At 31.2% G+C, this 27,412-nt stretch overlaps 6 protein-coding genes across 7 annotated transcripts; 2 read left to right on the top strand and 4 right to left on the bottom strand.

Annotated features, from left to right (window-relative positions):
- Positions 1-67: 67 nt before the first annotated feature.
- Fbxl7 (F-box and leucine-rich repeat protein 7) lies at positions 68-3,022 on the bottom strand. Its single transcript, XM_070639951.1, has 3 exons — positions 2,830-3,022; positions 2,419-2,525; positions 68-2,342 (listed from the first exon to the last, which is right to left on the bottom strand). The coding sequence occupies exons 2-3, from the start codon at positions 2,432-2,434 to the stop codon at positions 817-819; spliced, it is 1,542 nt and encodes a 513-aa protein (XP_070496052.1). The 5' UTR covers positions 2,435-2,525; positions 2,830-3,022; the 3' UTR covers positions 68-816.
- Positions 3,023-3,328: 306 nt separating this feature from the next.
- On the bottom strand, positions 3,329-5,975 carry LOC139090210 (lipase maturation factor 2-like). Its single transcript, XM_070639950.1, has 5 exons — positions 5,816-5,975; positions 5,605-5,747; positions 5,101-5,506; positions 4,554-5,041; positions 3,329-4,495 (listed from the first exon to the last, which is right to left on the bottom strand). The coding sequence occupies exons 2-5, from the start codon at positions 5,723-5,725 to the stop codon at positions 3,546-3,548; spliced, it is 1,965 nt and encodes a 654-aa protein (XP_070496051.1). The 5' UTR covers positions 5,726-5,747; positions 5,816-5,975; the 3' UTR covers positions 3,329-3,545.
- A 311-nt stretch (positions 5,976-6,286) lies between these two features.
- Positions 6,287-10,585, bottom strand: LOC139090245 (uncharacterized). Its single transcript, XM_070639990.1, has 4 exons — positions 10,166-10,585; positions 7,520-10,099; positions 7,298-7,459; positions 6,287-7,223 (listed from the first exon to the last, which is right to left on the bottom strand). The coding sequence occupies exons 1-4, from the start codon at positions 10,472-10,474 to the stop codon at positions 6,432-6,434; spliced, it is 3,843 nt and encodes a 1,280-aa protein (XP_070496091.1). The 5' UTR covers positions 10,475-10,585; the 3' UTR covers positions 6,287-6,431.
- A 457-nt stretch (positions 10,586-11,042) lies between these two features.
- LOC139090327 (sperm-associated antigen 7 homolog) lies at positions 11,043-12,666 on the top strand. The gene is made up of 2 exons (XM_070640092.1): positions 11,043-11,187; positions 11,262-12,666. Exons 1-2 carry the CDS (start codon positions 11,106-11,108, stop codon positions 11,837-11,839), a joined length of 660 nt encoding a protein of 219 aa, XP_070496193.1. The 5' UTR covers positions 11,043-11,105; the 3' UTR covers positions 11,840-12,666.
- Positions 11,912-15,350, bottom strand: LOC139090325 (WAS/WASL-interacting protein family member 2-like). 2 transcript variants are annotated; one of them, XM_070640090.1, is made up of 5 exons: positions 15,015-15,349; positions 14,428-14,866; positions 14,226-14,290; positions 13,752-14,078; positions 11,912-13,626 (listed from the first exon to the last, which is right to left on the bottom strand). In XM_070640090.1, exons 2-5 carry the CDS (start codon positions 14,851-14,853, stop codon positions 12,930-12,932), a joined length of 1,515 nt encoding a protein of 504 aa, XP_070496191.1. In that variant the 5' UTR covers positions 14,854-14,866; positions 15,015-15,349; the 3' UTR covers positions 11,912-12,929. The 2 variants fall into 2 exon arrangements, with proteins under 2 accessions (XP_070496191.1, XP_070496192.1); XM_070640091.1 differs by lacking the exon at positions 13,752-14,078 and having other exon boundaries at positions 15,015-15,350.
- A 1,047-nt stretch (positions 15,351-16,397) lies between these two features.
- On the top strand, positions 16,398-26,277 carry LOC139090324 (uncharacterized). Its single transcript, XM_070640089.1, has 2 exons — positions 16,398-18,724; positions 18,787-26,277. The coding sequence occupies exons 1-2, from the start codon at positions 16,432-16,434 to the stop codon at positions 25,011-25,013; spliced, it is 8,520 nt and encodes a 2,839-aa protein (XP_070496190.1). The 5' UTR covers positions 16,398-16,431; the 3' UTR covers positions 25,014-26,277.
- Positions 26,278-27,412: the final 1,135 nt, after the last annotated feature.

The raw sequence follows: 27,412 nt of genomic DNA, 5'->3' as shown, positions 1-27,412 counted from the left end.
ATTGACATATGAGATGAAAGACTATAAATTTGAAATTTTATAATAAAAAATTTTATTTTATGTCCAATATTCATTACAAAATTTTTAAACTTTTTTTTGAATAATAATAAAATAAATTGTTTTAAAACAAATAAATTACAATCATAGAGTTTTGTTTTGTATAAAATAAAATATTATTGTATATAGATCGATTAGCAATTAATTCTAATAAAAAATAATAATAATAGAGAGGACGGAAGAGATTCTTTGTTAAGTATACGAAAGGAATGTAATTAAAAATTCTTGAGTGAATGTCAAGTTGCAACCAGTTTGATTTGCTTATGCAGCTTATTTTGGTCCAATTTGTGGCACATCAAGTGTCTTAATAGAATGTCACATATGACACGTTTCTTAACAGAATGTCACATATGGCAAAATGTCTTCACAGAATGTCAAATATGACAAAGTGTCTTTACAGAATGTCACATATGACACTTTTCTTAATAGAATGTCACATATGACAAAGGACCTTGACAGAATGTCACAGATGGCATATGTCTTGACAGAATGTCACAAATGACATAAGTCTTAACAGCATGTAACATATGACACGTGCTTAACAAAATGTTACATATGTCACTTGTGTTAACGGAATATCACATATGACATGTGTAATGAAGATATGTCACAACATGTGTCACATATGTAACGTGATACAATATGTTACTAAAAAGATGTATCATAAAAGATCACTGTTGATATTTATATGACATCACAATGGATTTAATCCAATAGTAATCCAAAATCTATCAAACTGGCTGCATCTTGGCAAGTTCCTCAAGATTGATCCTCCAATGAGAAAATTAAATTATTATGTTGAATGACACAACGACGACAAAATTTCCGTACAGACTTATAGCCATCAGCTGTTATATTACAATCTTGAATATTTAAAAGCTGTAATCCACGGCAATAATATGATATATACTTTATACCCTCATCTGTTATCATATCACAATTTTTTAAGCTCAGCTTCTTTAAATTTGGACAACTCTCGGCTAATGAAATGATTCCAGCATCACTCACGTCTGTCTTGCCAATATCAAGCGATCTTAATCGCGAGCATGATCGTGCAAGAACAATTATGGAATCATCACTTATGGCTTCACATCCTCGACAATTTAAGTATCGTAATTTGTAGCATCTTCTAGCTAAATATTTTAATCCAACATCACTAACTTTGCACTTTGCAACTGATAAATAGCGAAGTGTCTGTCCTAATTTCGTTAATTCATATAAACCAAAATCGGTCACATTCAAACAATCTGACACACTCAGTTCCTTTAAGGCAATGCAAAATTTTGATATATTCTTTAAACTAGTATCAGTGAGCATCATACATCGTCGTAGATAAAAATAGATAAGTAATGGACATGTCTTAACAATTAATCTCAATCCACTGTCATCGAGTGCTGCACAATCAGTCAAATCTATGTATTGCAGTAATAATTTTCGTGGTCCATCAGTTCCAATATTCACATTAATACATGATATTTGTGAACATCCAGTGATGTCTAAATGCTGAAGATTTGTACATTTTGAAACAAACTCAATGAGTGACTGATTTGAGAATGTTGTACAAAATTGTGTCTGTAGATGCGTTATATTAGGACATTTTCTTATAATCATTTGTAATCCTTTATCTGTTATCTTGCATCCATCACTTAACATTATCCGTTCGACATTTGAACACTTTTCACTATTCTCATTCATTAGTTTCCTTAATATGCAATTTAATGCCTTATCACCAATAATATCTTCACCTTTTAAAGTTATTATCTTCCATAAAATTGGATTCCAAATTAGTTTCTCAAATCGCCGACACACTGAGGCCAATATCAATAAATCATATGTGTCTAGCCATTGAAAGATTTTTATAACTACATCGTTGGGAAGTAAATCGAATATGGAATGTGATTTATTTGGATTGATCATGAATGCCGAATTTCTTCCCACTTTTGTTAGACTGCATATACTATTAGCACTGATTGATAAATTGGCAACTTTATGTGCCAAACTAACTGTATTCATTGCTTCTTTGACGAGTTTCGAAGTGACATGAACTTGTGGATTTAAATGATTACTTAATGCTGATTGTGTTGGTGAGGATAATAGTGTTGCATATCCTTGATCGAAACTACTCGGTGAGTTCCTATGTACTGGTTCCTGATGATGATAATAACTCTGATGATGTATGTGAGTATTTTTTTGTAAAAAATCCAATTGATGTGCATCCAGACTCGATAACGATGAGGATGCAAAATGTTGATGATGCTGTAAATGCTCGTGATCCGATGATGAATCTGAAATATTAATTTTTATTTCTTTTTTAGTTTCAGGGAATAAAAAAAAATATTTTTTTTTCGAGTATCAACTTACCTTGCAGATAATCCATTTTAATTCGTTCTTTCAGCAGTATCTCCTTTATATCAAGACTTTATTCTCTTATTTTAACATCATTTTTATAATTTTTACGGCAAAAAATGCTAAAATGCAAGAAAAAAAAATGAAATTATTGATAATCTGCGTGCAACATAATAATACACGATCGATGGGAAGACAATAGAGCCTGCGGTTGTAAAAATGTGAAGCAAGAAAAAAAAAACAGGTTTCGAATGGAATTTACTGACAAGAATGGGAAAAAATTCTTTTGAATCCAATTGGCCACTTAAGAATAATCTTTAATTTAATTCATTTAAATTTCGTGTACGGTTCCATTAATTTTCCCACACATCACTTCCGATTTTAAATAGAGCACTTTTATGTTAATAAATTTATTGCACAACTTACCTACTTATATATATATTTTTTCGACGACTTTTTTTTTTCTTTTTTTCAAAGGAATTTGAAAGTTTGCCTTATTAAAAAAATTTTATCTAAAGCATCACAATTAGTTTAATTTTTGAAATAAATTTAGTTGAACACGTTAAGGATAAAGTAAATGATCACAAATTTAATAAAATTTTAAATTTTATAATTAAAATAACTAAAATAATTAAAGATTAAAAATTCTATTGATCGACGAAAAAAGTGAAAATATGTGCAATGAAAGCTTATAATTAAGGCATGAGCTTTTTTTGGAGACTTGACGATCAATGTCCGTTAACATAATGCAGATCGGTGGGCTCTTTTGTCAAGAACATGGATTGAACGTGAAACTCAACATAAAGCGTGGTCAGCATGATCGTGTTGAGTTTGACTAGTTGGGCAACTTTATGTCACACAGAACTCATGCAACTAACTTGAATGCTGCACTCTTATTGTTTGAAATTGTAAAAATTAATTATTTTATTGACTTTTTTAAAACATAAACATAAGATTTGACTACACAAAACAACAATGAGTTACACTGACTGACTATCAATAATATTGGCATAAAAAAACATAAAGATCGGTATGAATAATGTGGACGTACATACTTAAACCTAAATCAGTGAAATAAGGTGCAAATAATACGAGACAATTTTAAGGAGATCCAAACTGTGTGTGAGTGACTAAAATATGGCTTAACGTCGTCTCAAGCGCATCATAATCATGAATGATGCAACCAAGATTCCGTTAACTAATAAATGGCCATCGAATGCATCGACAAAGATTCGCAATTGTTTTAAAGTTTCGAGGACTTTTGGATACGTTTCCTTTTCCTTCTTCTTTGGAATCTTCAAATTCTTGATCAGATCCGTTAACTCTTGACTAGTTAAGCTCATTGGTGGTATATATTCAGTATTTAAGATCTTTCTTGTGTATAGACCAGCATTCTTCTTAGAATCATCATTAGGAACGTAACTTACGCGCATAAAAGCAACTCGAATAAACTTTGGTGGCATCTTCATTTTACTTAAATTTTCACGTCCAAGAAGTGACAGAGCTGCTCGTGAATTTCGCAATAAATTCTTTATAAAGTTTGCTAACCAAAGATTCTTTTCCAATTTTGCGCCTTTTCCAACAGCTTCATAGAATCGGAAATCAATTCGTGAGAAGAATGGACCAGCATAAGGCATCGAATGATTTAAATTTGCTGGACGATAAGTCACATCAAATTCTTTCCATTGTTTCGGCTTTGACTTGTCAGGCTTCTCAATATCCGTATATTGAATTCCAAGTTCCAATCGTTCAGATCTCATTTTCCTTAAATGCAATCCATATTCATGAACAATGTGATATTTTTGAAAGACTTCTTCGTATGCCTGTCCAATCGTTGTATTCATAATGTTTGTATCAGGATGTAATTTTCCATGAGGAACTGTCGAGCAGCCAATCAAGCTGATGGCAACCAAAGTCAGTGCCAATAAATGTACGATTTTAGATAATTTTGAGAAAAATCCTCGTGTATTGGAAATATTTGGATGGGAGATGCAAGACTGCAGAAAAACATTAATTATCGCAATTGTGGCAATAAACGGTGAGAATTTAATCATTTGACGTAGCATATCCATATATTGTTGCTTTGTAAACACTAGAAACAATGTTAATTATATTATATAATTTATTTAAATTGAAATTAATACACTTACATATCTGTGCATCTAACTTTCCATCTTGCCATGTAATCTGATAGTATTTCATTGTAATAATTATAATGAAGAATACTGTGGCCAATGTTAGCACGAATGAGAAAATTTTACGATAACTAACACCATATTCAGTTTCGCGTGATTTGAAATGGGAATCGTCAAGTAATGAAAACATCATGGCAATGATAATAAAGTTTAGATATCCATAATTTCCCGTTGCAATAATACAAAGTTGAAGGAAGAGAAGCCAATAAAATGCAAAAATTCGGAGACTTCTTATTGGTGCAAAGAAGAACCACGGAACTAAAAGTTCAGAAAGATGGACGAAAATCGTTATAAGCTTCAAGTATCCATCAGATAAGTAGTACGAATAGAATGCAAGATTGGTCGGTAGAGGTAATGTCAACATGTGATGTTTCATAGCAGTCAAATTCCACCAATGAGGGCAACCTGATGCCAATTTAACAGCTCCTGACGTGAATAGGAATCTGTGAAGCATGTAAATTATATAATTCATGATCGATTTACAAATGCAGAGATAATTTACCTGAATAGAACCCATTTCATCAGAACGAGCATTACATTATCAGATATCCCATATCGTTTACTAAACATCGGAGCGAGTAAAATGCAAACAAGGCCGGCTTCGAGTAGTAAGTCATCAGATTGGTGATGAAAATCACTCGCAATGTCAACTAATGAGTAGAAGAATGTCCAAAGCAGCACGAAAATCGGCGTGATACAAAATTTCGTAGTCACAAATGCAAAAAATGACAGCAAAATTCCACTTAAGCATATTAATTCGATGGATGGGAAAGTCGCAAAGCTCGCCAATTTCAAAATTCTTATCCAATTTGGTTGATCGATAAATGACATCAATTTGTCATGAAACAACTTTCCACGAATCGGTTCCACTTGAGCCGGCAAGATTCCGTCGACATGACTGAATAAACCTAAAGGAAAGGAAAGATAAATTTAATTAAGATAAATGATTCGTTTGTTTGATTGCCCTAATTTACATATGTAAGGCGAATGTATTAAGATATCGTACCTTCACACTGGATGTAAAAGCTTAAAAATGCACATAAATAAATTCCAGCAAAACATCGTAAAATTAGATTCCTAGTTACGATTACATTTGATAATATCGACATTTTTTCTGTGTCACTCATAATTCTAACTCTATCAAACACGCTATAATTAATTAATTATTTATCAATGCACAAAAAACACACACAATTTAATCAGATAATTTTACACACAATAATCCTTGTATTTTACAACAGTCACAACTTTAATTCCATTATTTGTTCACTACTTTATTCAGTCTTTTTATCCAACTTAGTCCAACAAATTATAAAATGCAATTAAATTAATTTTTCCGTGATTCTATGAATATAAAGGTCTTACACCGGAAAATTCGTTCACTGCGAAATAATTTTTCTCAATCATTTTCATACCCCTTAGAAACGACCGTTGATTGAAATTTTTAAAATCGACCTACTTGGATTGATAACACAATTTAAACAAGGAAATCCGTTAGAATTTTATCAAATATTTTATTGAATTTTCATTTTTTAGATAAATTAACGGTCAAAAAATATTTAAAAAATTTCCGATACTGGAATAAAACGTTCAGTAATTCAAAAGTTCATTTTCGTTAAGTTCATATTTAAATTTTTGAAAACCGTTTAATTTTTAAAATTTTAAAAACCTTTATTTAACGGATTTAATCAACGAGTATTCTTCAATTTAGCATCAGCAATTTTTAATTGAAATGACAAAAAGGTTTAATAATAGTAGCACAAAATATTAAAAATGAGGTAGAAAAGTTATAAGCATTTTCTTAAACGGGTACGAGGTTTTTCAACTGTGAGGTCAATTTCTGGAGTTTTCTGTTGCTCGGGTTGACTTTGGAGGTACACTTGATACAACTTTTTTTGGTGGTCTCGCTCTAGTTTCTTTATCGCTGTCCTCAGAATCAATGTAAATAACTGAGTCTATTAACTTTGTTTTGCTGCTTGCTGACTTTTGAGCCTTTTTCGATGGTTCAGATTGTGGTGACTTCTTCTTAGAATCTGCAGCATGCTTTGGATTCTTAACAGTCAACATGACACTAGTTGATGATTTTGGAGACTTGGTTTTAATGAAATCTTCATATGTCAATGATTTTCCATCCGATTCCTTAAAATAAGTCTTTCCATGTTGCAAAAGAAACTCCAAATTTTGCATTCGAGCATGAAGTGCTTGTTTAATGCATTCATAATCCTCAATATTGTTTGTGCACAATAATTCAACTTCTGTGAGTATTTCTTCAATCTTTGAATAATCTTTGGTCATTACAAAGCTATCAACAACTTGAAATAGCCAACGAATTGAGAATGTGATGAATTCCTTCTTATTTATATTAAATACACCATTCTCTTTGGTACGTAATATTTTAACACTGCAATGCCTCCAAGGTCCAAGAGCATAATTATTGAAATTCTTACTAATATCAAACTTATTCATCAGAAACAGCAATCTTGAGTAATGACATCCCATTTGGAATAGCATGAATTTCAGATGTGGATATTCGCAGACCAAGCAATTACAGGAATAATCGTGAACAAAGTTCCTAAGTTGTTCTGTCAAGCTTCTTGTGTTGTCAAACGAATCGTTAAATATTTCCTAGATAAAAATAATTAAATTATTAGCCACAATTATTCAAAATATTTTTTACCGTTAAAAATTAATTAACTTACAATCTTCGATTTACTATCAGTTGGTTTTGGAATAGCTTTTCGGACAGTAATCTCATTATTTTGTATTTCAATAATTTGACTGGCAGGTTTTGTTTCTATTGGAATCTCAGTCAGTATGTCATCGTCTAGTTTCAAAATTTTTGACATGCTCTTCAAATCAGTCTGTAAAAAATTAATTAAATATAATTAATAAATCCAATTTGAGGAATAAAAACAATTTACCTTAGCTTCATCAAGCTTCTCCATATTCAGATGTCTCATAACAGACAACGAAAGGAAGTCCAACGTTTTAATAAACAATCCTTTTTTTACGGCCTGATCTTTAAGCCACATCATAGTACTTGCATAGTGATCAACATCAATCATGCGATTCATAGCATAATTCATAGCTTTAACGATAATATTTCGATATAGAAATTGGAAGTTGTTTGTATAATCAGCAAAAACTGTAGATATAGTTTGTAGATTCTTCATTGCCTTGTAAATATGATCAGCTGCATTCTTCTTAAAACACCTAAGACTTATATCCACAATTCCCATGTGCTTTTTAGCTTCAATTGTGCCAATATAAACCGGTGCCTGAAGATTGCAAATTTTTCTAGTTTCTTCAAATTTCTGCCATATTTTAAGGCTTTCAGCTTTTCGTCCATTGACAGCATAATAAACCCATAAACTTAACATGTAATTCAATGGACGAACTTGATGTCTTTCGTGCTTATCTTGAATATCTTGTAATAAAATGTCAAGAACAGGATTTGCCTTTGCAATTAATTCTTCAGCTCTAACATAATTCATTCTTTTTGAGAATGTGATGTAATGTCCACTACTTCCAATCATTCTATCCATATTGTCTAAGAAAAATGCTGCCGTGTCAATCAATGTGTCGTAGTAATTACGTTGGTCATATTGAAGTAAATTCCATAAAACTAATTTTGTCTCTAAATCCTTATTAGCAATTCCTCGAACAAAATATTGTGTCGAGACGTTATGAAGAATTGCTATGAATAGCTTCATGGACGGAATCTTTGCCAATTCCTTTGGATTTTCTTTAACCTTAAACATCGTATCCATTGAATATTCAAGAAACTTATCTAAATGCTTCAAAAGTTTTACTTCATTTTCTAAGGTTAAGCAGCTTGGATGATCAGTTTTTGTGTCCTTTGATTCTTCTACTATCTTTGCTTCAATGTCTTCCTGCTCAATACAGTAAAGATAATGATTATTCATTGCCAATGCAAGTGATATCTGAATATTGTCAGTTTTGTACTTTTCTAGGCGCTCATTTAAGTCTTTAAATTTCTTTAAGCCAATTATTCTCATAGCTCGATCATTTATTGATAAGCATGCACGTCCTAAATATTCCAAATCGTCAGTATTATCAAAAATTGCATTAAAAAGTTCAGCATAGCTTTCAGGATTTGGTGTATCATAACGATAAACAGCCCTTAGTTCCAACAGTGTTAGCTCACTAATATAAGCATCAAAATCTGAACTTTTCAGCTTCGTTTTCAAATAATCAACAGCACTTTTGAAATTAAATTTTAGTACAGCAGAACGTAAATTGCAAACTAATTTTGGTAATTTTTGGTCCACATCCTTAGTTTTTAGTGAGTAAATGATTGGTTGTGTAATAATTTCAGCAAAACTCTGAGCATTTCTTTCAGTCTCTTCGTAATTGACATTATTCATGCACATTCCCAAGTTGATTATATGCTTCACAATTTTCTCATCTTCTGATATTTCCTTTAAACTTATCATAATATTATAGACTCTGAGAAACTTTTTCAAATCAGAATGCAGGATGTCCTGGTGATCGTTGTAGAAACTTGCCAATATGTCATATAAGACATTCTGTAGTACTTTAAACATTGTCTTCTTTGATGGACATTTGCTGTCTTTATAAATGTTTAAGGAATAGTCTAAGTAATAATTTAGATACTTTTCAATATCTTTAGTGAATATTTTGTCATCCAGTGCTCTGGTGATGAACTTAATCATTTCTATTGATAGGTCGAAAATGGAATGTCTTCTTGTGTCCGCGCAGCATTTCTTTTCAGCAGAATTTTTGTCATCCTGATTTTTAATGTATTTAAGTAAATTGAACAATGAGAACACAAAGTCATGGCAAATTTTGATACAACTAGCAGATTTCTCTAGATGAATTGCCACTGTTATGAAATGCTTCCTGATTATCTCAATCACTTTATGCTGCAAGACATTTTCTGTTGAGGATGTAGCGTCTTTAAAGTATGACTGATAAACATTCGACAACGCCTTTTCAGTTATATCTGAGTATGGCAGATTTGACAAGCTTTTATGGAGTACTTTGTTGAGGACTTTGTGTTCCTTCTCGTCTAGAAGTTTGTGACATTCAGCAATGATTTTACAACATATTTCCAGCATGTCAGCATTTCTACTGTACATAATGGTTCCAATAAAATTTGTGTATTCCAGAAAAGCTTCATCGGTCTTGATTTTCATATTGGATGTTTTGAGTTCCTGATAAATTGAGTTCTGTAGGAAGTCGACTGACATTGTCCATGATTTTGTTTTACTGTAATAATTGTATACAATCTTTGAGAGCAATTGAAGTAGTTTGACTTGAATTTCACTAGAATCCATCTTAATTAACTGCCGAACATTTTGATTAATAAATTCCAAATTTGCTTTTGCATTAACAATTTTTGAAACACTCAGACATTTTTGAATAAAACACAAATGAATATCCAGTAGTTCCTCCTCTGTTTCTGGTGTTAATTTAAACAGCGCTAAGGATTCTTCAATGTATATGTCTGGAGTTGTCTGTAAGTTTCAAATCAGAGAAATTAGTTGAAAATAATTAAATTACATTGAATTTACAAGAATTACCTCATTTAGGCTTATAAAGTAGTTGTAGAAGTCAACAGCAAATTTCCTTTTTGACTTTTTGTTGCTTCCGTTGTTGAGAATAAGATCCAGCACTTTGAAAATTTCTCTTACTTTATTTGCCTCCAAATTTGGATTATCCTTAAGCAGTTCCATTAATAATAAGAATGTGTGAAATTGGTAGAAAACTGTGTCCTTAGTTGTTATCTTTTTAATTAATTCCTTCATACAGTCATCAATCGAGTCATTAGAAACGATTTCTTTACAAATAGCTCTGATTGGAGCCAAAAATTTAGCCGTTTTTTCATCCATTTTGAAGAGAACTCTTCGTGAATTAGTTAGTTTTTATAAAATCTTTTCAATGGAATGATATTTAGTATTTAAAACCTTTTAAGTTAATTAATTTTTCTAAAATTTTACTAAAATCACTTTGTCAATGTTTACTAAATCTCAACGGTTTTTTTCTAATTTCACATCACTGACGTTGAATATTCTCAGTTAAATTTATTTTTTCAATAAGAGTGTGTTGAACGAGTTGTCTTGTTGAACTGAATAGTACTGAGTGATAGTTGGGCAACTTAATTCAAAAATTTGCGTAGATCTTAATAAACAAATAGTTTCTTAAGATTGCATGAAAAAAAACTTTTTCAAGATGTCCGTGAGAAAAATAAGGGGACTAAGCTATGAAAAATTTGAAAAAATTTTAACGATCATTTTAAAATTCTTAAATAATAAGAATTGCGTGGTCAGACACACACAAAATCTTTAATTATTTTATAAATAGTAAATCGCTGTTGTAAATACACTGTTAATTACATTTTGTGATACTAGTTTACGATAATTCATCAAAACTTCAGTTTTTAAAAACTTGATCTCCTCAGATGTTTATAAATTTTTTTTTATAAATTTTCATATTTCGTATAAGTTAATTTTAGCAATTAAAATGGATTTATTAGGTGATATATTATCCTCTATGGATAAAAACAAACGTCCAGGACTCAGCAAGCCAGATAAGATGATCCAAAGTAAGTTAATAATCTAGAAATGTTCTAATTTTGTGAATTTATTAAAAATTCATTTGTGAAATTTTTCATTCTAGAACACAATGAGGAAATTCGTAAAACAGCTGAAAAAGAACGAATGATGATTAACAATTACAAACTAAAAATCCAGAATAAAGTTGCAGATTTTTTAAAGAATGACAAAGTATCAACAATGCAATTTCCGCCAATGGAAAAAATCTTCAGATCTGTAATATTGGAAGCATGTGATGAAGCTGCAAATGGACTCATATGTCATACATTTGGGAGAGAAGAACGCTATGTCATTGTCTACAAAAACCCACCAAACGATTTAGAATTAGAAGCACGAAGGTTTTTCGATTATAAGCAATGGAACAAAGAGATTGAAGCAGAATTTAAGAAAAAGAAGGAAGAACAAATCCTTTTAGCAACAGAATGTTCAACATCATCACAAGAAGTCCAAGAAACATCTAAAGGAAATAATAAAAAGACAAAGTTAATTCATTTAGAATGTGAAGCAATAAGTTCAAACCCTAATCGGACTTTTGGAATGGTATCCAGTGATTTAAAGAAGGACAAAAGAACCGTCGAAGAAACTTTAAATGATCTCCAGCAGAAAAAACGATTAAAGACTCAACAGACGAACCCAAATTAGTTTTCAATTTAATTATTAAATTAATGAAACCAAAGCTTTATAGACAAAAAACAAGGAGATAAACAAAAGAAATTAATGGTAAATATTAATTTATTTAATAAACTTGGAAAAAATTTGTATTAGGTACGGTACCTGTTTATTACATGTCACAATTTTTGAATCATGCGAGAATCATGTAAACATGATGCATGTCACTGTCACATTTAATCATGTCACACATATATATCTATGTCACATGAGTCAATGTGCGGCAGTTTTGTTCATCATATATAAAATATGCGCATATTCTATAAAAACATAATTAATTTTTAAAGAAACTTGGTACCTACACTGTTTAGTATGAGAAAAGACGACAGAAGTTCTTTTTTTTTTATTTGTAAATTAGAAACTTTTATTAGATAGATTTATTCCTTCTCTCACAATATATACTGTTAAACCTTTTTTTTTATTAATTTTATTTCTTGTCTGTTTCAATAAAAATAATGTCTTAGAGTGAGAACTTTCTCATCCACAATACTCAACAAATTTTCTACTCTCTGTTTCTCATAAAAATTATTATGTTTTTTTTTTCTTCATTAATAAAGTTATACATTTGTTTTTAGAAAATAATAATCAAGGTCCCATCATTCTTAGATTCACATGTAAATCTGCTCTCTTAGTTGAGAATCGCTTAATACATCACAAAAAATTTTTTTTAATGAAAAAATTACTGAGCAGTGATTTTGATCAAAGAGAGCAAGTTTACAGACAATATCAAGTTTGGTAGGACCTTAATGATGATAAAAAAATAAAAAAAGATAAAATTAGAAGAATTAATACAATGAAAATGATAGGCTTTGGTAATTAATGTAAATATTATGTGAATAATATGTGTGTGTGTGTGTGTTTTGTCTATGAATCTTGAATGTATATTAATCATACTGTATTTTTTTTATCATAATCCTTCCTGCTTTGTTTCTATTGATTTTTCTTTTTCTTAAAATGGATATTAATCTATGATTAAGAATCGAAGAAAAAAAGTAATATTGCCACTATTCCAAATAACAAAATGCCGCAAAAAATGATATTTTCACTGTTTTTAAGTTTAAATTCACATTCCGTTTGCTGGTCCTACAGCTTTTGATGGATATGATTTGTTCACGTTAAGGAATTGCTTTGGAGCAGGAAACTCTGATACTGAATGAAACAGTAGTGAATATCTTGCTTCAAGATCCACAACTAGTCTTGTTACTGGCTTTTGATTGGGATTAGGACTTGGAAATCTATTATTTGCACCATTATCTAAACTAGCTCTCATCGATGAGTGTCTTCTTGGCACTTCTGGCGGTATTGGACTATTAATTACTTGTTGCTGTTGAAGTTGAAGCTGTTGCTGACTTCTTTGTTGCGCTTTTTGAGCAGAACTCATACGATGTGGCGGTAATGGAGGTGCAGCAGTTGAATCAATCACGTCTACATTTCTCTCCATATTACTTATATTACTTGATGATCCAGAATTTGGCATACGTCTCGTCGGCGGTGCACTTAAATTCGTATCACTATGTGTATTATTCAGTGCTGTTGTCGATTTCGCATGTGACTGAGTCGATAAGTTTGTTGCAATATTACGATTAGGTACTGGCGGTGGTGGAGGTTTAATTGTTGGCCTTTGAGCAACTGACTTTTGCGTAACCTGTAGATTTAAAGCTTCTTGAGTCTTGTGATGATTACTCGGATTCCGAATTGTCCCAAAATGATTATCTGTATTGAATGGTCCAGTTGTTGATGCTAAAGTAATTGGCGGCGATCTAAAAAAAAGTCACATCACATTTATTAATAAATTGCATTGTTAGCGAAAAAACAAATGTATTAAGGCGCACATAGCACATAAAACACAGAGTGTAAGCAAAATAGCACACATATAACATAATACCTTGGTGATTTCATAGATTGATGACGAGCAACAGTTTTCCGGCTACCATCATTTAAGCTATTATTACTGTTATTAACATTATTATTCATAGCCAAACTCAGCTGAGGTGGTGGTTTAGGAGCTAAGTTAGGCTTTCCATGATTAATTTTTGGAGCACTGGATTGACTTTTACTTTCAAAACTACTATCTTTACTACTGATATTATTAACATTATTATTGTTGAAACTATTATTAAATAATGATGATCTATTGGGGATTGCATCGCTTACAGTGTGCGGAGGAGAAGTAGTAGTAGAAGTAGAAGATTGATGTTTCGGACTAATTACACTACAGAGACATGATATGTAGAGTCATCAAAAAGATAAAAAATTTAAAAACACAAAAAAAAATAATAAAAATAGGGAAAAATGAGTTACGATGATGCATAAATGCACGAATCAGACAAAAATCACAATTTATAGCATAATAACTTACCTCTGCTTTGATTTAATTTCATCAACAAATGATTTCGGCGAAGATGTTGACGAAGGCGGTGAACTCTAAACAAATGAATGAAATGAACAAAATCTATTATTAGAATCTATCATGATAGGAAGGAGGAAATAGAGAGAGACCAACTGCTTGATGAATTTAATTTCTCATCACGTTGGTCTTACTGACTGACAATAAAACTTACCTCTTTTGTCTCAACAATGCTTTTTGATTCCTTAAGTGGTGAATTTTTATTCTTTTTTAATGTTAATTTATATTGAAGTTCATCCGTTAAATTCGAAAATCCACCTTGTCTAATTGGCGACGACGTCGATGAGTCTGGCGATGTTTTAGCTGATCCTTGCGACCTTACGGCTGGTGAGCCTTGTGATGGTCCTTTTGATATCGGCGATGCATTTGGATCAGCAACACGTCCTGCTTTCGGTTTACTTTTATCCACTGTTGATACTTTCTTTAATTGTGTTCCTTTTTGGATTTGACTCAAGAGTGCACCTCTCATATCACCTCCAGATGAATTTCCTCCTAATTTCTTTGCATTATTAAAATTAGCCATTGGTGGTGGTGGAGGGCCCGACATCATCGGCGGTGGTGGGGGAGGAGGGCCAGACATTGTGCTTAAAAATCTATTATAGACGAGAATGTGAAAAAAATATTTTATCTTTATCTGTTTATGATTCACAGAAAAATATTTTACGATAAAGAGAGCTGATATCTCGCAATGAAATGAAAAAAAAATCATAATTGCGATTTATGTTCATGAATTGTACTCACTTGTTTTAATGATTATTGCTCAAAAGGAATACACACAGATGAAAACAAGGTAACTTAAGGAAATTCAATGTCGAATTATTTGCATGCAAATTATCACTTTTCTTTTTTTTTATTTAATATTTAAAACACAAAAAATATTTTTTTAAAAAAACTTGTAAGTTCTCATGTTTAAACTTAACTAAAACCTTAGATCACTTATGGCTTCGTCTAAAAACTTGAAGAATATTTACAAATACTGAATTTATCTGGCGATGTAAGTGACTATTTTATAAAATAATCACCCAGATTAAACATTTTCTATTTTCTAATGAATGAATCACCTAAACAGCACACCACTGACTATAGATTCGTTTTTAATATATACAAATTATATGTTAACTAGGGAAGGATTTAATTAAGTATGAATGGAGTCCAGAAAGTTGTGTGAATCTTATTAATTTCTACCTGACATGAATGTCAAATTAATAATATTTAACTAACTTATGATACTCTTGTGTGCGAGTAGTCAATTCAGGTAGTCGTAGAAGACCTCAGGCGCATCTTATTGGATATAAGATTCAAGTTTCGCAAATTTTAAAAAGATAAAAATTTCGGAAGAATTTTAAGAAATTCAAATTTTAGATTTTAAAAGATGAAAATCTTTAAATTTATTAAAGTCAAAATTTGACTGTTTTGAAGATTTTAAGCATTTATTTCACAATATTATGAATTTGGAACGGAATCATGCAAAAAGAGCGAAACTAACCTAACTAACCTAAAGACATTGACTCAAAAAATATTCAATTTGCATTCAATGCATTTAACAAACATCCAAAATGACTTAACAAAAAGTCAACAACATCCAAAAACAAGCTAAATGATAATAACTTAATTTTTCCATGGACATACCTCTATAGCTGCAGCATGAAATTTAAATTTCAATTTTACCGCTAACATAATTGGATAACAATCATTTATAAATTTTTAATTGAAATAAAATTTAAATTAAGTAACAATGTCATTCAAAGAACAATCCAATGATATTCTGAATAATAGTAGAATTCCATATGGACAATACATAAATCAATCGAGAGAATTTAATACTTAATTGTGAAACGTGACTAACAGTGAGAAAATATTTAATACGCACAGCCAGAGCTTATTTGTTATGCAGGGTAGTATTGATGAAAACTGATGAGATAACTGCAAATTTCCTATAAGATCCTGATAATTGGAAAAATAATAAGTCATAAAAATGAAATGTTTTGAAAAATTAAGCAATTTTTGGATAATTTACAGACATATTAAATTCTAGACATACTTTCGACATTTGGTTAGATCCGCGATGAACTCTTCTCGCGATTTAACCACCCCCTATAAAAATGAAAAAATAAAAATGTCTGAAATTGAATAAAATTTTAAAGAAATAAATATTATTATGGATAACAGTAAAAATTTGATGAACAATGATAAAAGTCTTTGTTTGTATTGTGATAAAGCGTTTTCAAATATTAATGACCAAGGAAATCATGTAGAACGTGATCATAAAACAGTTTTAAATAAGAGCAAAGGGAGTTTAAGAAAAAGTGAACGAATAACAAAAAATTTGTGCTCGGAAAATTCTCCCTTTGCAGCATGTTTCTATTGCAATAATAAAAAAGTTATCAAAAGTGATGATCTTGAATCATTGTTTCAACATCTCTTAGCAGCACATAAGGATATTTATTTTGGCTGTAAATGTAAAACGCGATTATTTGACAAAGTTTCACTGGCGAACCATAAGAAAAATTGCGAGTTAGGTGGTGGTGGTGGTAGTGATTGTAAGCTTTCCGATGAAAAAATCAGTGAAAAAAGAAAATCTTTAAAAACATCACAGTGGAAAGGAAATATTGATTCAAAATGTGATACATTGTCGGATTCATCAGTCATAAGTGCAAATATTGCTACTGCTACTGCTTCATCAAATCATAGTGTTAAGACACTGCCTACAAATGCCATTACAAAAAAGTCTGATAGAAGTAACGTGAAAAATTCTAATAACAAGAATGTTATAAACTCCAATGAGAAGCGTAATAATAATAATAAAAAGAGTAAAATATCAAATATTAGTAGTAGCAGCAGTACAACAAGCAGCAGCAGTAGTAGTAAAACAGTTGATGAATATACCATTCCTCTAACGAGACAAAAATTAAAGGAACCTGTTCATTCCAACAAGCAGAGTTCATCATCACAAAATCGTTCATCGAGCAATAAGAAAAATCAACAAAAAAATAGCCGATCTTCTTTATCCGTGAATGAAAATAAGAATGCATCCTCTCTGCATGCATCGTCATCATCATCATCATCATCGCCAACCAAAGTTCAACGTACAAAAACTACAAAAATTATCAGTCATAATTCACAAAATAATTGTGAATTGGTTGAGATTACACAAAAGAATGAGACGTTAAGTACGGAATTCGATGAGGATTTCTACAAGAATATTAGCTGTAATGTAAGAGTGAATCTGAATAGTTTTATTGATGGTAAAGTTGATCGACTGCAACTTCGACGACCAGTGTTTGATCGCATATCAGGATATGATAATGCAGACGAAAAAGAATCAATTGAAGTTCCAAATTCAGACGAAAAGGAAATTCATGAAGCAACAAATTTCGAATTATCCACACCCTTCCCTGCATTATTGACCGCCGAACAATATGGCTTTAGCGATTTAAACACGAAAGGTCGAAGACAAATTACGAAAAATTCTTGGAAATGGCGGTGGGATCTAATCAAAAAATATAAATACGTAAATGAAGGGGGCAAAATAGTTAAAAAAGTAAAACAAATTACAACTGGATTAAAAGATCTGTCACAATTAGATATGTGGACGCAATTGAGCATGCGATCACGTTATGAAAATTTAAACAATCAAAACGGTGCAACAGAATTTGATGATGGCTTGAATGAAAGTTTATCCACGCGAATGATAAAAACTCAAAATATTGAACAATTAGATACCATACTTGATACACGCTTGATGCCCGAAATCAACATTGAACAATTGCAACAAACACTGGTAAAGGAAGAGCTAGTTGAACCTTCCGAGGAGGATAATGAGTTTGAAGAAGAAAAAGTCAATAAAGAAGAAGAAGAAATCCTCAAAACATTCAGACTAAAAAAGCTTGACACAACAAAAGCCACAAACCCTGCATTAAGTGGCGAATGGGCACGACCTCGACGTTTTGTGTGTGTTGATTGTGGTCAAGAATTTGATCTCATGAAAAGTTTAAATGATCACAAGAATTCTGAACATCCGTATGTCGTATCAGCACATTACGAAGTAGTTGGCCGTGAAAATCTCGAACAAAAGCTCTACAAGAATTTATTTCTTCCGAAAAAAGCTCTTCAAGCAAAAGGAAATGCAGATGCAAAATTATTATCAATCACTAGTGATAGCAAATCAAATGAAGCTTCAAGCTCATCTGATAATAGTTCTAATAATTATCTTACGGACCAGAAAGAAAAGGAATGCTCTAAATGCATGAAAACAATCAAGTATTCCACGGACATGGACATATATCGTCATATTTTAGACTGTATTGAGGATCGTGTGTGGATGCAGGCAAAAAGAAGAAACAAATATAGAAGATCTCGAAGAAAAACTAAGAAAACTGTTAAGAAAACAAGACTTTCTAATGACCAAAAAAAGAATACATCTAGTCCATTTCGTAAAGAAAATATTGAAGGTATGTTAATCAGTCCTTGTATGTTTGTTTCCTTATTAATTTAATTTTTATACTAATTTTAGGAGATAATTCGTTATCTAATCCTCCAACGCCAAAAGAAGAAATAAAGCCAATAAGCAATCCAGTGAAAGGAAAAGCTGAAGTATATGTTAATGATGGAAAAGCAAATAATGATGGAATGAATATTAAAAGCTTCTTCCGAGTCAGTAAAACTACACCTAATCTACCACAAAAAATTGTTGTTCAAATGATTGAAATGACCCAAAATAATAATAATACTCATAACAATAATTCACTTCGGAACTCTCTTCGATCATCGGCAAAGAAACTGTCAACAAACTCTCTAAACAACACCAAAAGCTCGCCTACTGATTCTGAAGAAATTGACAAGTCAACTGAAAGCAATGCAATAAATTCACATGAAAATGAATCTGCTCTATTAAATGAGGAGACAATAACAGATGAAGCAAAAAACGAGACAGAAAACACCAAAATAAATATTAAAAACTTAAGTAGTAACTCAACACAAATAATCAACACTAATAAGAACAATATTCCACCTGCCTTGACAGCGTTACAAATTCCAGATTCTGATAAGATGAAGTCTTTGAGTAGTCCAACTAATTCTTCGTCATCATCATTAGTCAGTCCAACCTCCTCAGTGCCTAAGAAGAAGAAGAAACTTAATGATTGCATAGCCATGTTAACGTGTAAAATTCAAGAAAAATTGGGAGTAAATTTTTTTGAAAATACAACAGCTGAAATTTTACAACCACCAGAAGTTGCACCAAAAAAGCAAGACGAGAGTAATCACATCACATCCCCAACTACACCAACACCTATGCCTTTAACGCACATTGCAACTTTTACTCCTCCACCACCAACAATAAATGTTAAAATTCCTGATGTGCCACAAACAACATTCACTGCTCCCGAGCAAGTTGAAGTGATTGATTTAAGTATCAAAAAGAAAACACATGAAGAAGAAGATCAAATAGAATTAGAAATCCCATGTTATGTGATTGAAAAAACAAATCACAATGAATCGCCTAAAGATAAAGTTGTTCCCAAAAAAGATGATACAAAATCTGTTTCTAAAAAAGAAGAAGTAAAGCAGATCGTAGATCTTTCAAAAGATGATAAAAAGTGCAATCAAAAAGATAAGGAAATTGAAAAGTCTATCGTTATGCCTGGTGCATGTGTGAACGAAAACGATAAGATAGAACTAAATGGTCAAGAAAACTTAGATCCACCATTACTTAAAATCCAAGATATAACAGAATCTTTTAAAATAAGCATCTCAAAGGATAGAATTCCAAATTTAAATGAAATTCTTGAAAACAATAGTGTCATTACAGTCAATAACTTAAAAATATCAGAATCCGAAAGGAGAGCTTTTGAAGAGCAGAAGAATCGAATCATGCAAATTTTGAATAAAACTAAAAAGACTTCTGGAAAAGCTGTGCCCAAAAAAGCTCCTGCAAAGAAACAGCCAGCAAAGAAAAATTTGAAACAGCAACAACAAGTTAAAGAAACAGTACAAACAGAAAAGGAAGTCGAAGTCGAGCCATCTCAAGTGCCAGAGCCTATTATTTCTGTTGAGATAAATCAGAAATCGAAACAAAAATCTAAAGCAGAAGAATCTAAACCAAATGAACCTGAAAAACAAAAGGAATCAACCGAGAAGAAGAAGGAAGAAGTTGAGATTCCAAAAGTTTTAATTGAAGATTCAAATGAAATTATTGAACTTCCAAAAGAAACAGTTGAACCACCAAAACCGAAAGAGGTGAAATCATTAAAAGTAAAGGAACAACCTTTAAAGAAATCAAAAGAAAATCCAGCATCCAAGATTAATGAACCAACTCCTGAAAAAGCTAAAGAGCCATTACTACAGAAAGCTAAAGAGAAACCATTACCAAAAGCTAAAGAACAACCTTTACCGAAAGTTAAAGAACAACCACTGCCGAAAATAAAAGAACAACCACCGACTAAAGTAATGTATAAATTTCCAACTGACTCTCCAGAAAGAGAACTCGAAGAAATGCCAAAAGATGATAAAAAACCTACAGAAAGCGCAATTGAAACTAATATACAGACTAAAATCGAACAAGCGATTAAGACAACTAATCGAATACGTTGTAGAAGACTTTCTGTTGTTGTTGATCCAATAATTCATTTGTCACCATTCCAGCAAAGTAATCGAAAAATAAGACTAACAAATAATTCTCAGCAAAATGGATTATATGACTTACTCACAAATGATCAACTTTTCAATGCAATTAAGCCTCAGCTTAAGGATGAAATTAAGAAAACATGTGCAAAAGTGGCAAACAAAGCCTCTACTAAGAATATCCAGAATGCTATAAACGAGGTTCGAGCAGCCACGGCTAAAGCAGCAAAGGAATTGGCTAAACAAGAGTCTATGGCTGCATCAGCGCCTAAAAATGTCAAATCTAAAGCAAATACCAAAGCTAAGAAGAGGGCTTTCTCTCAAAAATCAAGATCTAAGAAAAAAGCTAATGCGAGAAATAGAGCAGCAGCCAAGAAACAACCAGAGAAACCTATTGAAAAGGCTGATGATAGTGTCAATAAGAAGACACCGGTTAAAGCTGTGAAGGAGTCACCACAAAAGAAGCAAGCTCTTAAGCCTTCAAAAGCTGCAGTAGTAGAAGTCATACCTACAAAAGACATCATTTTAGATACCAATTCAGCAAAAGATTCAGTTGAAGAACCAAAGCCTTTGCAAGATCCTATTGTGGAAATTGAGCCTGTAATTGAACTACCTAAAGTACCAGAACCTACATCATTACCAATCCAAGATATTGTTGAAATTGAAAAACCAATTAAACCATCAAAACCTCCCCCGAAATCTAAAGCTTCTAAAAATAACTCAAGAACGAAAAATGTCAAGGAAAATGTTGAAGAGAAATTGAAGGATGAAGACCTAACAAACGATGAAAAATGTCCAATAATTCCAGTCAATAATGTTGAGGATATCACCTCATTAGAAGTAAATGATACGCCTGAAGAAAAGCTCTCACTTGACACCTCTATTTCATCAGATACTAGCAATGAAAATGACATTCCATTAGCTAAACTTGTTGAAATCAGCAAGAACAAAAATGCAAAAGAAAAAGAAATTAAAACTTTACCGATTGATGATGATGAACCACTCATTAAGGCTAACAATAAGAAAAAAGCAACTCCCAAAAAAGCAACACCTAGAAAAGCACCAAAATCAAAAGCACAGACTAAATCTCAATCAAAATCTAAGCAAAGTAAAGTTTCAAAAGTACAAGGTGAAATTGAATCTGATTTTAGTGAAGAAAATGATGATGAACCTTTGAAAAAGGCTGACGATAAAATGCAGGAAGAAGAAAGCATGGAGATTCTTGATAATAAAGAAGATGTCATACCTGAGAAACCAGAAGTTATTGTTGAAAAGATAAAACCGGAAGTTGAAAAACCGAAGAATAAACATGAGAAAGTAAAATCTTCAGACATAAATAAGCTTAAAGTAGAAAAAGAAAATGTAGGAAAATCAGAAGATTTCAACATAAATGAGGACTCGTTTTTCAATGACGACAATGATGCAGACGAGAAAATTAATGATCTTGTAAATAACATTATTAACAGTTCTGAATTAGTAGATTCCGAAACAGAAAAGAGCGAACATCTGAAGCAAAACATGAACGAAAATCAAATTGAAGCCAAATGTCTGATTTGCAATAGAAGCTTTAGAAATGAAAAGGTTCTAGAAAAGCATAATAAAACAACAACACATTTGTTCAAAGTTAAACGTAGAGAAAAGAGAATTGCTGACCAAAAAGAGAGAGAAGCCAAGAAAGATAAAGAAAGTAAATCCAAGGAGATTGAAAAGGATAGTCAAAAATCTATGGAAAATCAAGCAAATGCAGCATCATCAGATGAAACCAAAATATTTAGAACGAAGGGTGCTTTAAAGACATTTGAAAATATTTTAACGTATCCTTCAAACCGTATATCAGAAACTATCAACTTTGAGGAAACAAAGGAATTTAAACCAGTTGTGATTACAAATCCTGAAATTAAGACTAATTTACCATACAATTCCGATCAGAAAGTTGCAAATTTTGAGAATGTTGATGACGATGATGATGATTCTAAAAATGAAGATCTCTCAAGAAAAGATAAAATATTTGATAGCCTGTTTTCAAGCATAGAGAATAAGTTACAAGCAGCTGCTGCTGCCTCAAATAATTCAGCGCCACCACTCCAGAAATTTCCATTTCCTGATTTTAATGACACACCACATGATTCCGAGGTGGAATCGTCAAGCACATCGTGGGATTTGAAACATGATGCTGATATTGAATGGGATGCTGATAATAATGAACCATCTATAGCTAATGCTATAAAAGAGAAATATCCAAAGAAAAACACCGTAAAGATCAATAAATCAAAGGAAACAGCCATCAGTATTCCAACAAAGTCATTGATAATGGGAAAAATATTTAAGAAGCATCGTGATCGAGAAAAGCAAAAGACTCCACAAGCTGATGCACCAAACAACAAACCCGGTATCAAAAATAGTCTCGATGAAATATTTGATCATTTAAAGAATTCTGCAGAGATTGATGACAAAGTCTTGACGTGTCCGTCACCAAAAACTTTACTTAAAACCTCTGGCGGAACATTTTCACCTCATTCATCGCATTCAAATGATATGCTAGAAACTGCTTCGCAATCAAATAACAATAATACTGGTAGTAACAATAATACCAGTAATAACATAAACAATAATGTATATTCAAACAAAAAGCCTCTATTTCCATCAGCTTCAAACAAACCTGCAAATTCAAATGAAAAGAAAAGTAATAAAATTAATAATAATAATGATAACAAAGACGAATTGCCTAAGAACAACAACAACAGCAATAACATCATGATTGAAGAAGAGGAGGATGGAATTGGCAAAAGAAAATCCCGAAGGCGATGTGCAATTAAAACAAAAACATTTGCTGAAACCTGGAGTTCAGATGAATATGAGGAATTGCATGATACAAATGATATTATTAGTATTATCAATGAAATCGAAAAACGCGAATCAATTAAGAAAAGAAAAGTATCAAAAAGTGAAAGTCATACTGTAGATAATAATGTAAGTAAAAAGAATGCAGAAAATATTGAAACAACAGCATTAAATACCATCAATCAAAATTTAAAGCCAAATGCATCAATATTAAAAACCACAAATCAAAGTAATGCAGTAGATAAAAAAGCTACACAGCAAAATGATAAAAATGAGAAGAAAAAGTCTGTACAACTGCAATTTCCTACCAGTGATGTATTTAGCAAAGAGAAACCAGTTAATACAGTACGTAAACGTAGAATGAGTACATTAAAAGACGGCCATAAGTCAGATGAGGAAACATTTACAGCTACGAAAGATCTCAAACCATTAAAACCAGCAATATCTATGATGAAAAAACGTCGAATGAGTTGTTTCGTGCCGTCATCGATATTTAACGATAATCCAAAACCACAAGTAAATAATAAAACAACAAAAAATAATGCAACCGAAGTGTTATCTAAAGCAAAAGTCGATCATAAGACAATTGATCATAAAGAAATATTGAGTGATGCAAGTGAAAAATGTGGAAAGAATCAAAAGAAAATATTAAGTGCTGTGTGCAATAATAGTAACTCAACCACAACAATAACAGCGATAGCATCATCCGTGATAACGGCTGCAGCAAAGAAAAAGGTTCAAAAGCATCGAAAACGGCCTCGAAATAAAGTTAAAAATATAGCTTATGATTCTGACAGCGATTTTGAGTTGAACTTAAGTAGAAAATCTAAAGCTTCAGCGTTTAGTGATTCATATAGTGAAGAGGAAGAGGATGGAGATGATATATCTCATAATAATAAATCTATTACCACATCACAAAATACTATAACAAAAAGTAGCAATACAAACGAATTGACAATGATAAAAGAGCCAAAGCTCTTGCCAAATGATCTCAATGTTGTACCGACAACTGCACCTGCAAAAGCTGCCATACCAGAAGACATAAATGATCCAATGCATAGCGCTTGTAATCGAACAAAGCGACATAGTTCTGAAAAATTATACTATTGGTCATCATCATCAGATAGTGATGTTGAGCCCGGCGATACGGCAGATGGTGAAAATGAGGAATCACAAGTACCTCATCAACCAGAACAACATGGATGGATTGTTGGTGATTCACATAAAAAGCTCGTCACATTACTAGCGCATGCAAAAATTAAAAACAAAATTAATTAACCTTTTCAGTGTAGATTTGATCATTATGAATTAACGTTTTAGTTAATTATAAAAAACACTTTATGTCCTATAATATATATTCAAAAAACCCTTATTTTAAAAATTCTAATCATTGTTCACATAATACATTAATGTAGCTGATAATTAATAATATAATTTGTTCAAATAATGTAGAATTGAGAAACGTTCATTGAACTAATCGTGAGTATGAAAAAACACATATTAGTGAAATTTTTTTTTCGTTTAATATATAAAAAAAATCTATTTTAAATAAATAATATCATTAGATTTATAAAAGTGCTAAGTTTTCAAGGAAGATAATTAAATAAAAAAAATAATAATTTACTGGGAGATAAATAATTGGTTGAGGGTTTGACTTGAGTCAGGGTTCTTGAGAAGAAATCGGTGGAATTATCATCATATAAGGAATCCTATTGAGCTTGCAATTCTTTAAAGGGGAGAATATATAAAAAAAATTAATTAATTTTAGTGTAATTTGAACTATTATTAAATTAATAATGAATTTGATATGTCAAAGATGAATCAATGCGAGGATGATGATGATGATGATGGCGGTGTTTAGATGAAAATATATAGTTGTAAAAAACGAAGATGACATTAAAGTAATTAACATGTATCCCCCGATATAAATATATATAAAAAAAATTTTTTTGAGCAAATAATAATAGAACAATGTAAAGTTAATAATATATCGATAGATATTGATAGAAATTTAAAGTATAAACACATATGTAGATGTTTTATCAAAATTCGTATGATGCAAATTTAAATTTAACTTTAAAGGCAAAAAAATTACTTTTTTGTTTAGTTCGATTGTCACTTCCTTTGTCTCATTTATGGAATTCAAATGCAATACGTGTTCATTTCCAAAGTCATTAATTAACATTAACTGTTCGCTTGATTTTTGAAACATTTTTTTTTTTTACTCTTGCAAGAATACAAGATTTATGGTGATGTGAATTTTTTATATAGTCATTTTTTTTTTAATTTCGTAACATAACCGTAACTATGAAATATATTTGATTTTTTATTTAGAATATAAATATAGTGCAGAATTTCTTTATCAAAAAGGATTCAAATGCAGCTTTATCGTTTTTTGGAAACATTTTCCCTCAAAAATATCAGTAAATAAATGTTAAATGTATAATTATAAATACCCCCTCAAAAAACATAACAGCAGTGAACATACCACATGAATTACTTGGTTAAAATGAAATAAAGGAGAAATTTTATAAAAAATAAATTTTTTGTGTTTTATATTTTTTAATACTTGCAGGCACCTTAGCAGCACACCTCAAGTAGACAAAAAATATGTTAAAACTAGACATTGGCTTGCTATAGACTAGTTGTAACGAATTTTTGTCCACTTGGGAATTTGGTTAATTTTTAGCCGTAAAAATAAGTCGAAGTCAACTGTCATGGTTCCTGTAAACTAATCTCGTGCTTTAATGAATCAATTATAAGTACTTTAATTGTAATTCGTCAACGATATCATCATCAGTAATAACAAATAACAATTGATGCAATTTTAAATTGTACTTTCATTAAAAATCTTAAGCTTCAGCTGTTGAGAGATTTATGTAGAAAAGTATCTCGAGTGACACAAATGAAGATGGCTCCGCCAATGAACTTTATAGGTTCCGTTAAACCTCTTCTATTAATATCAAATAGAAGCCGTCTATTTTTGGAAGGACGGATATGAAGATGTTATGTCTTAAGAAGTTATAGCCACTTTGACAAACGAATTGACATTGACAAAAGATCAAAATCTCTAGCAAATTAATCTCAAATTGACACCGAAAAAGTGAAGTAAGCATAACTAAAACTTGATTCTGATACAGACCTATGAACGAAATATCATTGGAAGTGTAGTAGTATGAGAGAAACAGAAAATGCATAATTTATATAAGTTAATTTACCATATAGTCGAGTAACCCTCAATAGCTTATTGGTAAGATCATGCCACCAGAAATCGTAGAACGTTAAATCTAGTCCAACTCGGAATCCATTTTTCAGAATTACAATTTTTTCATAAGATCAAATTTTATTTTAGCTATACATTTGGGCTAGACATCTCAATGTTATGCTGGTCAATATTGAAAATCTTAATATAGCATTTGCTGTATCATCTAATGTTACAAGAATGATTTTGCTTTAAGAGATTCTATTCTTATTCAGATTCTAGTCTAATAATAATATATTTTATTCATGCTAAGTAAAATATCTTTCAGAAACAATTTAGAATAATTTCATATCATTTAAATAATTCAAGAGTTAAATATCATCTTACTCCCCCATTGATGATAAACGTTTTGCTTAAAAAGCTATTTTTGGCTTTCCATTCTAAGAAACTTTCAAATGAAAGAATTGAATATATT

The sequence above is a fragment of the Chironomus tepperi genome, unplaced genomic scaffold (genome assembly GCF_022539635.2).
Source record: "Chironomus tepperi strain 1889 unplaced genomic scaffold, CSIRO-AGI_Ctep_v1 contig_217, whole genome shotgun sequence".
NCBI classification, from domain to species: domain Eukaryota; kingdom Metazoa; phylum Arthropoda; class Insecta; order Diptera; family Chironomidae; genus Chironomus; species Chironomus tepperi.
Note: the sequence above shows the minus strand (reverse complement) of the source record. Positions and strands in the feature narration are given on the sequence as shown.